We start from the raw sequence: 14,763 nt of genomic DNA, 5'->3' as shown, positions 1-14,763 counted from the left end.
AGGCCTTACCCAGGTCATGGGAATCAACAAACATTTCCCAAAGGGAGGATGTGAGTCCTAAGCTAGTAAGAGGGGAAGACATGATAGCCCAGAGTCAAAGAGTTTTCCAGCTGTGTCTACTATGGGGTAGAGATGAAAGGGGCCAGGCAGCTGGCTGGAGTGCCCTGTGGACATCTTGCCCAGCCTCCTAAGGGGCAGCTGGGAGCTACCGTGATCTCTGGTTCACTTGCAGACACCAAGGCCTGCAGCAATTTTCGTGCCCTCTCTACACCTCAGGGCACACAGCAGTGGTTTCTCAGTGGCTCTGCCTCCAACCCTCTCCCTGGGGTTTCACCACAGGAGGCAAAGGAAGCCAGCGTCCAAAGGCCCCATAGCACTGAAGGCTGTGGCTCTAATCACTTCAACTAAAACTGTCTTAACCACGCCCCCAACGTCCCAAACTCTCTGAGACTCTCAGTGGGTCCTATGTTTGCTCACATGGGTTCTAGACCCTAGTAGGCCCTCTTTTCCTCCTGTAACGTGTCACACTAGAGAAGCTGCTGGAAAGAGAGCAGCCCTGGCTGTCTACACTTCTGAGCTACCCAGTGTATTGTCACTTCTGCCTCCTGCCTGTTCTCCTCTAGCCCCGCACCACATCCACTTCCCCCTGCTAAGTCTCACCAAAGAAAACTCTGTAAGACAGACCCATCCTTTGTTGAAAACTTTAGTATTTGGTGCATCCTGGAATTGTTGAGATTAATTTTGATCTTTATAAGCACTGCATGGAACTCGCTTTTGGAGTTTCCTTTAAATTCTTACCCAAGTCGACTGCCCCGCTCACCTCTCTGGTCCTGCCACTTCCAAGGGTAGGACTCTTGGAATCCGTTGTGTCCTCCCTCCCTCCCTCCTTGCCCCTAGCATCTACTCTCCGAGGCTCTGCGACTACTTGTTTGCATCTCTTGTTTGCTCTCTCAGGGTCTTGAAGTGTCAAAATGTAGATAATGGAAGAAAACCAGGATACAAAAATTTAGGTTGGGGACTGGAGAGATGGCTCAGTGGTAAGCCGGGCAGTGGTGGCACACGCCTTTAGTCCCAGCACTTGGGAGGCAGAAACAGGAGAATTTCTGAGTTCAAGGCCAGCCTGGGCTACAGAGTGAGTTCCAGGACAGCCAGAGCTTTCTGTCTCGAAAAACAAAACAAAACAAAACAAAACAAAACAAAACAGTGCTTGCTGCGCTAGCCGGGCAGCCATGACCCACACCTTTGATCTGGCGATAAGGAAGCAGAGGAAGGCAGATCTGAGTTTGGAGCCAGCCTGGTCTACAGAGTGAGTTCCAGGATAGCCAGGGCTACACAGACAAATCCTGCCAGCAGGGTAGGGGTGGGGAGTGGGGGAGAGTGCTTGTTATTCTCCCAGTGTTCAGTTCCCAGTACCCGCAGGGCTCACACTACTCTGTAACTCCAATTCCAGAGGATCTGACGCCCTCTTCTGACCTCTGGGGGCACTGCATGCATGCAGTATCTAGACATGCGTCATGCTGGGAAACACACACACACATATTCAAAAAAACCTAAATATTTCAAAAGTTGTTCTCTATGAGGCAAGAGGAAATAAGCTGGGGGGAAGGGGGGAGGAGACAAGAAACCAAAAATTTTTAAATATACCTGCTTTTATAGATTTTACTTTGAAATCCTAACAATTATTCTTCAATTACTTTATGATTATAAAATGTAAATGTTCGAGTCCAGCCTGGTCTACAGAGTGAGTTCCAAGACAGCCAGAGCTATACAGAGAAACCCTGTCTCGAAAAAACCAACCAAACAACCAAAAAAAAAAAAAACCAAAACAAATAAAATGTAAATGTAAAAAAATAATCTCTTGGGTCAGTAGAGATGGATCAGAGGTCGGGGGGCTTGCTGCGCAGGCAACAAGTTTGATTCCTGAGCCCGTGTGGAGGTCCTCTGGAAGAGCAGCAAGTGCTCTTCACCACTGAGCCATCTCTCCAGCCACAAGAACTTCTGTAAGAATTCATTTGATCCCCAGCACCCACAGCCATCTCCAACTTCAGTTTTCCCAAGAGATCCAATGCCCTCTTCTGACTTCCACAGTAACCAGGCACACACATGGTACACGGACGCATGTCGGCTAAATATCTATACACATAACATCAAAAAAACAAATTACGTTCTTCAAGTAACTGGATAGTCTATATTCCCCTTGAAGTTAATTTGCCCAACGGCAATTAAGACTACTGTGATCAGGCTCTATTGTTGGCTTTAATGTTTCCCTGTTTTTTATCTCTTGACATAAAACTTTGCTATACTATATAGCTCAGGCTTGCCTTGATCTGGGAATGCTCCAGCCTCAGCCTCAAGTGCTGGCATTATTATAGACAGGCACCACCACGCCCACATTTTTGGTCATTCACCTCTCTGAGTCCTAGCATCTTCTCTACAAAACAGGGATGCAACAGTATCAACACCCAGGGCTGTGGGTAAGATGTAACCCGTGACTGCACATCCTCCCGGGTTCCCCATGGTGTCCGGTGTCTTCATCATGGCTCATTCTCCTCCAGTCAGGTCTGAGGTTGCTGTCTCTCTAGGCCTCTAGGGGATGTTTACAAGGGCAGGAGGCACACATATGGCCTTTAGTGACCTACTTGGCCTCGTATAAGTCCTCTCATATTATGTGAGACTGAGTCGTATTTTCAGACACTGGCTTTTCCTTTTCCCAGGAAACTGTAAATAACTCACAAGTCTTTCAGCCTTCCTAAGGAAAAAGGAACTGGCTGGGCGGTGGTGGCACACGCCTGTAATCCCAGCACTCTGGGAGGCAGAGGCAGGCGGATTTCTGAGTTTGAGGCCAGCCTGGTCTACAGAGTGAGTTCCAGGACAGCCAGGGCTATACAAAGAAACCCTGTCTCGAAAAAACCAAATCATAAATAAATAAATAAATAAATAAATAAATAAATAAATAAATAAAAGAGAAAGAAAAAAGAAAAAGAAACCAACTGAGGTCTGAATCCTAAAAGGGTCTGAGGAGCAGAACAGACTCACAGCCCTTAAGACAGGAGGTTGCAGGCGCTGCCAGAGACCCTCTCACAGGATGCTCTGGGTATCCTCATCTCTAGCAGCTCCAACTAAGAGCCCCAGGCTTTGAGACAGCAAAGAAGTCATGCAGAGAGTCAGGCCTTATGGGCAGCGGATGGGCACCAACCCAAGAAGGAGGGGTAGTAGTCACTCCTTTAATCCTAACACTAGGGAGGCAGCAGCAGGTGGATCTCTGTGAATCTGAGGCCAGCCTGGTCTACCTAGTGAGTACCACTGGTGGATCTCTGTGAATTTGAGGCCAGCCTGGTCTACCTAGTGAGTTCCAGGACAGCCAGAGCTACATAGAGAGATCCTGCCTCAACTCCTACTCCTTCAAAAAATAATGCCAACTCTTGAGAGGTTGAGGCAGGAGGATCAGAAGTTCAAAGTCATCCTTGGCTACAGAGGGAGTATCAGGCCAGCCTGAGCTACATGAAACCTTGTCTCAAAAAAGGTACAATATAGAGGCTCACATCTGTGATTCCAGAACTTGAAAAGCTGAGACAGGAGGATTGCTTACAAGTTCAAGACCATGTGGTAGGCTGAGACCAGAGTGAGACCCTGTATGGTAGTTTGAATGAGAACTCGCACCCAGCCCCCAACAGGTTCATGTTTGAATACTTGTCTCAGTTGGTAGAACTGTTTGGAAAGGATTGGGGGGTGTGGCCTTGTTGGAGGAGGTGTGACATCGACATCAAGGGGAGGCCTTGAAGTTTCAAAAGCCAGTGTGTTCTCTCTGCCTCCTGTTTGTGGTTTGAGATGTGAGCTCTCGGCTCTTTCTGCCCCACAGCTTTGCTCCACCACGGTGGACTCTGGCTCTCCCACACCAGCCCAACTAAACTCTTAAGGTGGCTCAGTCATAGTGTTTTATCACAGCAATAGAAAAGTAACTAGCCTATGTACCTTGTCTCAGTAAAACACAAGGGCTGGATGTACCGTGTAGTGGGAGAGTGGTTAGCTTTGTGCAAGGCCCTGGTTCAATCTCAGTACCAGAAGAAGAATAAAAATAAAGGAAGGTTATTAAAAAAAATCATAGTCTTCTCTCACTGTTCACTGCGTATCGGCCTCAGAGCTCTGGGAAGTTACTGTTGAGATGAACTGGGGTGCTCCAACACCTACTTCTCCTTCTCTAAGAGGATCTCCATCTCATGGCCACATGGTTAGCCTTACCAGGGGTCAGAGCCTCTCCTTCAGTATCAACTCCAGCAAGATAGCTAAGCTTTCTTAATTGTGGTGCCTTGTCAGGAACATGAGTCCTGTCCTGTGGGATGGTCCCAACCAGGGATGGTCAGGCTCTTCCTGAGACTCCCCTCTGCCCTGGGACTCATGTCTTACCTTCTGTGGTGAGGCTGTCGATGAAAAGGGAGGAAGAGGTGGAGCTGCCATCAAAGGGGCTGAAGGAGCTGTCGGGGGAGGCTGAGTAGTGGCCCTCATCCTGGAAGTCCTCGCAGGTCTTGCCCTCTGCCTGCAAGAGACCCCAGTGCTGCTTCTGGACACAGCCAGCCCTGAACGCACTCAAGTCCTGCACTTACTCCCAACTACTTGGGATATGGAGGGAGGGGAGATGGCTGTCTGAGCCCAGGAGTTCAAGACCAGCCTGGTCAACATAGTGAGACCAGATCCCAGAAAATAACTGGGGTCTCCCCCTTCACCTTGAAAGCATCTTATTGTACAGGGTAATCCCTCTGTCAGATGCTTCAAATCCTTCAGTAAGGAGGAGGCTGAGATATCAACCCTAAAAAAATAGATAAAAGTCTAACAGTCACTAGCTGGGTGTCCTCCTTTAGCCCAGCACCTGGAGGCAGAGGCAAACAGATTTCTGTGAGTTGAGGTCAGCTTGGGTTCAAGGACACCTAGTTCTATACACAGACCTTATCTAAAAAAATAAAAACCAAAACAAAAAAAAACAGTAATAATAACAACTTCTTAACAGTTACCAATAGCCAATGTCAGATATGACTGGCTAGACATATGAAAACAAAATGAAATTTGTTTTCATTTATCTTTTTAGTGTATGTCTGTTATCTATTTAAAGCATGCAGGGGGCTGGTGAGGTGGCTCAGCGGTTAAGACCACAGACTGCTTTTCCAGAGGTCCTGAGTTCAATTCCCAGCAACCACATGGTGGCCCACAACCATCTATAAGGGAATCTGACGCCCTCTTCTGGCCTGTGGTTGTATATACAGCAGAGCACTCACTTTTTTTTTTTTTTAAATAAACGAGTCTTGGACATACTCGCTCCTTTTATTTATTTCATGTATGTGAATATACTGTTGCACACCAGAAGAGGTCATCAGATCCTGTTACAGATGGTTGTGAGCCACCATGTGGTTGCTGGGAATTGAACTCAGGACCTCTGGACGAGCAGTCGGTGTTCTTAACCGCTGAGCCATCTCTCCAGCCCGGGCACTCACTTGTTAAGTAGGCAAAATTAAAAAAGAAAAAATAAGTGTGTAACCGCTACAGCAAGCACACGGAAGTCAGAGAAACGAGGCGCGCCGACACCTGCCTTCCGTCGCGTGGGTTCCAGGAATCGACTCAAGCGCTGGCTTGGCAGCCAGCATCTCTACTTGCTGAGCCGTTTTGCTGCCCCGAATATTTTTTTCTTGAAACAGAGAAGGATGGGAGCATGGCAGAGAGGCAGAGGGTTCCTGTTTAAACACTGAGCCTGGCGCCTTGTCACGTAAAGGGCAGGCCAGTCTTGAACTTCCGTGTCTCTCCGCTTCCCCTCTGCTCAGTGAGGGCCCTGGTTAAATAACAGCGACTACAGAACAGCACACAGTGAAGTGCTCAGTATGTACAGGGCGCCAGAAGAGCCAGGAAGATGTGAGGTAGAAGCTACCTCAAAGGAAGGCCCTACCTGAGGGAGAAGTGGGAAAAGAATGAAACAACCCCCTCTCTCCCAGAATTCTCACCCCCCCCCCTCAAAATCAGAAGGGTGAGAGTTTCATTAACATTACGAGGAGTATGGTGGCCCAGAGGAGTCAGCTGTGGCTGAGGTCAGACTCAGCACCTCTTCTCTGAGGTAACCAAGGGCTGCCTGTTCAAGGCCACACCACCAGCAGGACTAGTGTCAAGGACTCAGTGAGCCTTAGAACTTGTTCCAAAGTGACTCAGAGCAGAACAGAGAACATATCCGGGATGAAGCAGAGGGTGAGGCTACCACAAGGCAAAGCCACCAGGAGAAGCACTATCAGGGGTAGGGTCCTCTGGCAGTATCCCACAACACAAGCAGAGACTACAGCAGACGGCTCGCACAGCTTACCTCCTGGGCACAGCCATATGCCAGCCATTCTTGGCGGTATCGGTCAAAGCCACTGGAACATCTAGAGGGGACCAGATACAGGAGATGTGAGGGGTTCAGCATAGAATCCACCCATGCCCACCTCTACTCAGTACAGCTCTGTGAGGACACTGAGGGGGTGGGGCTCAGTTCCAGGCTGGCTGGCTAGGCTCCAGAAGGGCCCCTGCACAGGTGCCCTGGGAAGGGATAATTATGGGACTGGCAGTCAGACCCTCATGCCCTCTAATTCTTCCTTCTGATCAAGGCTTTCTCTGCCCTGCGTGTCTGTGTTCAAAAAGGATCCTGGAAACTCTCAGGGTCCCCTCAACTCTGTCCTAAGGCACTGCTGGGAATCTGGGATGTCCGTGACTATACTTTCTTTGGAGAAAGTCTTGCTCATTCAAGGGATACCCATCACTATGGAGGAGTCTCCCCCTGGCAGCAGAGGATGATGGGTGGAGGGTGGCATCAGCTGATGTGCCCAACTCCCCCTATGTGATCACAAGGAAGCAGCCATAAGGACGGTGCCGGAGACTGAGACGGCTCTCTGGAGAGGACACTGCAGTTCAGACAGAAGATACCAAGGGCTTTCCTAGGGAGCGGGTGGGGCACAAGCATGGGCTGGAGAATATTCTCTGCATCATCCTGTTTAAATTTCCATTCTTCTTTCTTGGTGCCAGAGGAAACCACTAAGCCCTACTCAACCCAGGCACATCTGCAACCGAAGAACCAGATCCCAAGTCAACAGCACAGAGAACGCACGCTCAGCAAGTCAGCTCAGTCCCAGCAGCTGCTGTGTGCTCGCCCTCCGGCGAGGGTGAGGCAGTGCTTCCGAGGACTGTCCATAGAGCCTCAGAGGCCGAGATGGACCAGTCACTCTTTCTTTCCCGATATCCCAGCCCACTATTTAGGGGATGGAAGACAAAGAGGAGTTTGGAGACTGGAAGTCAGGCTTCTTTGATGATGTTGGAAGATTCCTTTAAGATTGGATTGAGCCAGGCAGTGGTGGCCTTTAATCCCAGGACACTGGAGACAGAGGAAGGTATATCTCTGAGTTCGAGGCCAGCTTGGTCTACAGAGTGCATCCCAGAAAAGCTAGAACTATACAGAGAAACCCTATCTTGAAAAACAAACCAACAGACTACCCCGAGTCTTCACAGTGGTTGTGGCAGTGTATGTCCAAGAATCAGTTCGGGGGCCAGCCTGGTGTACACTGCAAGTTGACCCAGGTTCTGTCCCCAGCGACTACATGGAAATTCACACCTTTCTGTAACTTTAGTTCTAGGGGATCCAATGTCCTCTTCCAGCCTCCAAGGGCTTCAGGCGTGTACATGGTGCACAGACTTACATTCAGGCAAAACATTCATATACATAAACAAAATCAAAAACCAAAAAACAAAATCCACCACAACCCCAAGTCTTCAGTTTGGGTTTAACCACACTACATGTTAAGTCTCAAGCTAGCCAACACTGTCTCAGAAAAGGGAGTAAGAATGGGCCTTACTGAGTGCCTCTTAGATATCAGTCACCACACCAGACCCATATTCAGGGACCCTCAGGATGACTTGGTGAGGTAAGAATTTCTGAGCAACCGCAGGGCTGAAGCTATCCTTTGACTCCTCCATGAGTCAATGGGACTAGTGTAGATCAGCGTAGAATACAAACAAGGCACCTGCATGGCCAGTGAAATTTTTCTGTTTTTGTTTTTAGAGACAGGGTTCCTCTGTGTAGCCCTGGCTGTCCTGAAACTCACTCTGCAGACCAGGTTGGTCTCAAACTCAGAAATCGGCCTGCTTCTGCCTCCCAAGTGCTAGGATTAAAGGCGTGCGCCACCACTGCCCAGTGAAATTGTTCTTTTAAGAGCAGGGGAGGGGAGGCCCTGAGTGGCTACAGAGGGGGAATGGAAGAGAGGAAGAAGAGACCCACAGGTATGCCTGGGACACTGGTCCTGCCCTCTGGCTTTTCAGGGACCTGGGATTAACTCTCATTTGGAGCTGAGGCTCCAGAGAGCTAGCTGGGGGAAGAATGGGGCTGGAGAGAGCCCAGTGCTGTGGGTGTCTTCCTGGGATGAGGAGTTTCTGCTCCCTTGTGCCCTCTGAAAGAGCATCTGTGTTTTATTGGAGGTACAATCCAACAGCAGAGCCCCCAGATTTCCCCCACCTTGCCAGCATCTTTACACCCAGGGAACTCCTGGTCTCCTTAAACTGTCTTGCCTCTGAGTTCGGGTGTGGTGACTAACTGGGGGGGGGGAGGTGGTGGTGGTGAAGGGAGAGATTGCTTTCTCTGCAGGAGCCGGTTTCCTATGGCTGAGCATGGGTTGGATGCTGAATCATGCCTGGCAGCCGTCCCAGAATCCCAGGGACCATGTGAGGTCATCTCAGGCATCACCCCAAGGCTCCAAAAACACTCTCCAGCTTTAAAAATGCATGAGATGGCTGGGCGGTGGTGGCGCACACCTGTAATCCCAGCACTCTGAGAGGCAGAGGCAGGCAGATTTCTGAGTTCAAGGCCAGTCTGGTCTACAGAGTGAGTTCCAAGACAGCCAGGGCTATACAGAGAAACCCTGTCTCAAAACAAAACAAAACAAAACAAAACAACAACAACAACAACAAACCAAATCCAAAAAAAAAAAATGCATGAAATGAGATGCAGAGGACATGGGTTCAATTCCCAGTACCCACACAGTAGCTCACAACCACCTGTAACTCCAGTTACAGGTGATCCAATGCCATCTCCTGGCTTCCATGAGTATTGCATGAAAATACACATAAGCAAATTCATACACATAAGATAGAAATAAACATTTTTTTTAAATGGGGCTGGAGAGATGGTTCAGTCATTAAGTGCACTGACTGACTTCTCTTCCAGAGGTCCTGAGTTCAATTCCCAGCAACTTCATGGTGGCTAACAACTATCTGTAATGGGATCTGATGCCCTCTTCTGGTGTGTCTGAGGACAGCAATGGTGTACTCACATACATAAATAAAATCTAAAAAAGAGGAAGGAAGGAAGGAAGGAAGGAAGGAAGGAAGGAAGGAAGGAAGGAAGGAAGGAAGGAAGGAAGAAAAATGTATAAGATGAAACACTCCAAAATCATGCTCCTGGGATTTTGGTCCCTCAGAATCACTCACTACACAATGTGTAGGGCTTCCCACTCTCAGGAGAGTTGTCATCCTCAAAGGAGTCTTCCCCCCCACTTATTTATCTTGGCTAGAAGAACAGAGGTTCAATTGTGAGACTAATCTATGAGGAGATGATTCTGGACCAAGGATTAGGAGATGAGTCAGGTGTAAGAACTTTAACCGTGGAATTGAATCTTATCCAAAAGCAAGCAAACAGAGCTTTGTGGCTTCCTGGGTAACCATGGTTACCTGTAGCACCCATGCCCCTAGTTTTTAGGAAACCCCATTCCTGCCTACCAGGGATCTTGGATTAGTTTGGGGGCCACAGAGCTCACCCAACAATGATGAGCTTTCGTGTTATGGCCTGTCAGTTGCTTATATATAGGTTGTCATGTCAATATGAAGGCCTGGGGTCTTTCTATAAATCCTGATTGAAGAGGCCAGTGATTCTGGTGTGAGCAGAGCTCTGACTGACTCTTTGTGAAGCTGGCTTAGAATGAGTCAGCTTTCCTGGGAGCAAGGAAGACCTATAGCCTCTGGGGACTCCGGATGGTCTTGCAGAGGCCTGGCCACCCCAGGTCTTACTCTGCTAACGCCCATCGTGATGAGGTGCAAGCCTTGAGAGTAACTTACTTACGACATTCTTGTCCTAAGAGCCATGCTGAGACTGGACAGAGAAATGCTAATGCTCTCAGAGAGCGGGCAGTGAGGTCTGAGGCTGTCAGTGGATTCTGGCTACCCCCTGCGCCGCCCTACCCTCACCCCCATGGTCTGTTCTCCGAATTTGGTGTGTGACCTGGACACAAACCTCTGCAGGACATGGCACCAGCTGCAGTTGAAGGTCAGGTTCGAGGACATGCAGGTGTCACAACTCTGATGCTGGAGGCAGGCTGTAAGAGAGGAGGTGGCCGCTGTCAGCATCACGCCACTGCTTCCTGGGGCAAAGCTTCTGAATTCAGGGGCCTTCCTGGACTACAGTGTCTCTGACTTGGGGGACCCTAAAGGTCATTATTGCCTCTCTTCTCCCTTTTGTCGTTGTTGTTATGGTTTGAGACAGGGTCTCTCTGTGTAGCCCTGGCTGTCCTGGAGCTCGCCATGCAGACCAGTCTGACCTCAAACTCCCAGCGACCCTCCTGCCTCTGCTTCCTGAGTGCTGGGATTATTGGAGAGCAATTCCTCCTGCCCTCTTCTTTTTCTCCCACCCTCCTGGCTACTGTCCCTGGGATGATTGCTCTCCATTATCTACTTGACTGAATTTTTTTTAAAAAGGTTTATTTCTTTTACTTATGTGAGTACACTGTAGCTGTCTTCAGACACACCACAAGAGGGTGTCAGATCTCATTACAGATGGTTGTGAGCCACCATCTGGTTTCTGGGAATTGAACTCAGGACCTCTGGAAGAGCAGTCAGTGCTCTTAACTGCTGAGCCATTTCTCCAGCTCCTAGTCTGAATTTTGAATTACCTACAAGAAACACCTCTAAGGGTGCCTGTAAGGACCTACCCAGAGAGATATAACCAAGAATGGAGTCCCAGCTTGAGTGTGTGCGGGACCATTGCTGAGGGGAAGCCCAGTGGGTTGAGAATTCAGGCTTCTGGACTTCTGACCGCATCTTATTAAATTCCCTTTACAGGTATGTTGTCCCATGCACAAGAAGAATAACCACTACAGGCGATTCACACACTCTGGGGGTCTAGAACACATGGAAACCATGGGTAGGAGCTTTCCTTACCCCATGGCATAGGGAAACTGAGGCTTGGCAGGTTGTGGAGCTGAGAGTGTCAGGTCTGGAGTCAGAGTGTCCAGCCTTGAGGTTCACTGCAGAGGTCCCTGCCCTGCTCCCAGACTCTAGACTTAACGATGCTCTCCCAGGACAGCAGACAGCTCACTACTGCCCCGGCAGCCCTGCTCCTAGCCTCCAGTCTTTTCTTTTTTAGATTTATTTAATGTATGTGAGTACCCTGTTACCTCTTTGGGCACACCAGAAGAGAGCATCGGACACTATTACAGATGGTTGTGAGCCACCATGCGGTTGCTAGAATTGAACTCAGGACCTCTGGAAGAGCAGTCAGTGCTCTTGACCGCTGAGCCATCTCTCCAGCTCTAGACTTTAGTCTTAGACATGCACTCCTAGGATGACTCACTGCTGTCCTGGCAGCTGACCCTGGCCTTGGATATCCTCGTTCCATGAGACTCAAAGATTTCAAGACTGATTCTTCCCAAAGTCTCTCTATGGAGCCCAAGATAACCTTGAACTCAGTGTCCTCCTGCGTTAACTTCCCAATGGGGATTACAGGCCTGTGTCACCATGCCCAGCCTGAGGTCTGCTCTTACCAGCCTGAGGTAAACCTCTACTTCCCAGGTCTATGGGCTGCTTGTCTCAGTGGAGGGTGACTCGGTTGATGTGTGGCCGTGAGCTGAACTGTACCCTCATCTTCTGGTCAATCTCAGATCCCTATTCCAGGAGAAGGCACTGGCCTGAGTCCAGGCTGCGCTGAGGCTCAGGGGTCATCTTTTCCTTTCCTTGCTATCTATTCCCAGAACCTCCAGGGAAGAGAAAAGTGTGGTTGGAAGTGGTATGGGACCCAAGAACTCTCAGACACCGGCTACAGTTTCAGGTGGCAGCAGGAAGACATCAAGAGACAAGAGAAGGAGCCAGGCATGCATGGTGGCGCACGCCTGTAATCCCAGCACTTGGGAGGCAGAGGCAGGTGGATTTCTGAGTTCGAGACCAGCCTGATCTATAGAGTGAGTTCCAGGACAGCCAGGGCTACACAGAGAAACCCTGGCTCAAAGAGAGAGAGAGAGAGAGAGAGAGAGAGAGAGAGAGAGAGAGAGAGAGAGAGAGAGAGAGAGAGAGAGAGAGAGAGAGAGACAAAAGAAGGAACAAAACCATCTGCAAAAATGGGATTCTGAACCAGGTGCAGTAGTAGCATATGCCCTTGGGAGGCAGAGGCAGGAGGATTGCTGCAGAGGAGAAACCAGCCTTGGTTCCATAGTGCACTCCATGACAACTATAGCCACCCATCTAGAGGAAGACAGTGAGTGACTACAGACTAGTCTATTCCTGGACCCCGGCCCAAGTGGTCTCAAGGCTAAGGTCTCTGGGGCTTCACATGTGTTCCTAGCAATAAATGACATTGATTACACACAAGCCACACCCCAGGTCTGGAGTGAGCTAGTCCAAGTCAAGGTTGTCATTCCCAGGTGGCATGTACAGCTCCAGCCCTGACCACAACTTTGCAGGTTGGTGACATTAGGCCCCGAGAAGTTAGGTGACTGGGTCCCTCCAAGGATCGGAGGTTGGGTCTGAGATCAGAGCCCAGTATTTTTTTAGTCTAATGTATTTTCTAGAATAGCAGACTGCCCCTGCTCACTTGGCAATGGGGTGAACTCCACAGCCGAGGAGGTGATGATCTTGCTGGAGTCCAGTTCCACACGGTGGTATTCGAAAATGGTCCGTCTCCGAGACTCTGAAAAGGAAGCAGAGTTTGTTGTATCTGGAACACATCACAGTCAGAGTGTGCCCAGGACCCAACAGACGTCAGCATGCAGCGAGGGAGGGAGGGAATGAGCTAGCCTGGGGTAATTGATGCCAAAGCTACAGGAAGACTTTACCTATAGCATCTGTCCACCCTCTCTGTGCGTCTAGCTCGATCCTGCAGACACACGGGAAGGACTGCTTCTCTGAGTAGCCCTCTCAGGCAGAGAGCCTTCCCCACACTGCCTTACTAACTTATTTTATTATATTATTTTAAATTTTAATTAATTAATTAATTAGCTTTACATCCTGACCACAGGTTCCCCTCTGTCCTCTCCTCCCAGTTCTTCCCTCCTCTCCCGCCCCCCGCCCCCCACTCCTACTCTTTCTCTTCAGAAAAAGGTATGGAAGCCTCCCATGGATATCAAACAGCCTTGATATATCAAATTGTAGTAAGACTAGGCACATCCTCTCCTATTGAGAGACCCCAGCTCAGTGTTTTTAGACCTCTAACAACTAGCCCAGCACAGAGTGACTTGTTTTACTGCTTTCAGTTCAAGAAAGATAGCACCCCAATGATGTTTGCTCCAGATAATCTCTAACCCTCCTTAAGGCATAAACTATTGCCTGAATTCCTCATTCTGTACTTCCCGGTTCCATGAATGATTTGTCCTCCACCCCTTGCCTTGTGATTTTTGTCCTCCACCCCTTGCCTAGTGATTTTCCCCTTTTAATACCCCTGACTTCAGTTGCTTGGGGTCAAACTCCTCTGCCCCTGAGAGGGTTATGAGCTTGGCCCTAGTACACTGGGTCCCCAAATAAACCTTGTGTGCTTGCATCAATAACGGTCTCTTATGAATTTCTGGGGCCGCCGCCTTATCCTGAGACTGGAGTGAGAGTCTCCTCAATTCGGGGGTCTTTCACTATTAAGGCTAGTTAAAGCACCCCAGTTAGGGGAAAGGGTCCCAAAGGCAGGCGACACAGTCAGAGACAGCCCTTGTTAGGAATCCCACACAAAGACCAAGCCACACAACTGTCACATACGTGCAGAGGGCCTGGGTCAGCCCCCTGCATGCTCTCTGGTTGGCAGGTCAGTCTCTGTGAGCCCCTATAGATCAGTTGATTCTGTCAGTTTCCTTGCATTGCCCTGGGTGCTAACTTCTGATTGGACGAGTGGTGAGTACCCAACTGTGAACCTGACCCCAGTGAATGCTCTGCAGGAGTTCATGGACAGACAGGTTGTCCTACCATAGCCATCTTGCCCTCCTGGCTGAGGCTTAAGCCGGGTTCAGAGCCAAGAATGCTACGCCTATCTGTAAAGACACCCACCCCACCCCTGCCCTCACAGCCAGAAGAATGGAAGTCCAAGTCACACCCTGCCCCTGACTTACCGGATGACCTTGGCTAAGTCATTTGAGCCTCTGTGTTTTGCTAATATAAGAGAAACACTCAATGCCTTTAAGAGGAAAAACTACAACCGAGGCTAACCTGGCATTCTGGAAAGTTCTGACACCCCTACTATTACCAGGCCTACCTAAGAACCACAACTCACAGCCAGCACCCAGTTGCTGACCTTAGGTAGTGACTTTCCCCACGCGGTGAAGAGCCAAGGTGTGTGTTGGGGTCTGCCCACCCTCTCCTTTCCCTTTCCTCTCAGGAAACAGCTTTTCCTGGGGCAACGGTGCCCAACCCATTTCTGCTTGTATATGTATGTGGTCCTGGAGGTATCCTGACCTTCCAAGGTTCTACCTTGCAGTAATTGGCTCAGTGCTGGACTGATAAGAAACCTTTGAGCCTGTGACCTAGGAC

The 14,763-nt window shown here is 49.4% G+C and overlaps 1 protein-coding gene across 1 annotated transcript in view; it reads right to left on the bottom strand.

Moving 5' to 3' along the window:
• The window catches only part of Plxdc1 (plexin domain containing 1), a 67,901-nt gene that overhangs the window by 5,668 nt on the left and 47,470 nt on the right, over positions 1-14,763 (bottom strand). Inside the window, exons 8-11 of the mRNA XM_052197072.1 lie at positions 12,851-12,946; positions 10,283-10,364; positions 6,335-6,395; positions 4,405-4,534 (exon numbers count right to left, since the gene is read on the bottom strand). Coding sequence (XP_052053032.1) covers positions 4,405-4,534; positions 6,335-6,395; positions 10,283-10,364; positions 12,851-12,946 — 369 coding nt within the window. The remainder of the gene's footprint in view (positions 1-4,404; positions 4,535-6,334; positions 6,396-10,282; positions 10,365-12,850; positions 12,947-14,763) is intronic.

Source organism: Apodemus sylvaticus, chromosome 10, assembly GCF_947179515.1.
Source record: "Apodemus sylvaticus chromosome 10, mApoSyl1.1, whole genome shotgun sequence".
NCBI lineage: Eukaryota > Metazoa > Chordata > Mammalia > Rodentia > Muridae > Apodemus > Apodemus sylvaticus.
The sequence above is the reverse complement of the archived record's forward strand: the minus strand, read 5'-3'. Positions and strand labels throughout refer to the sequence as shown.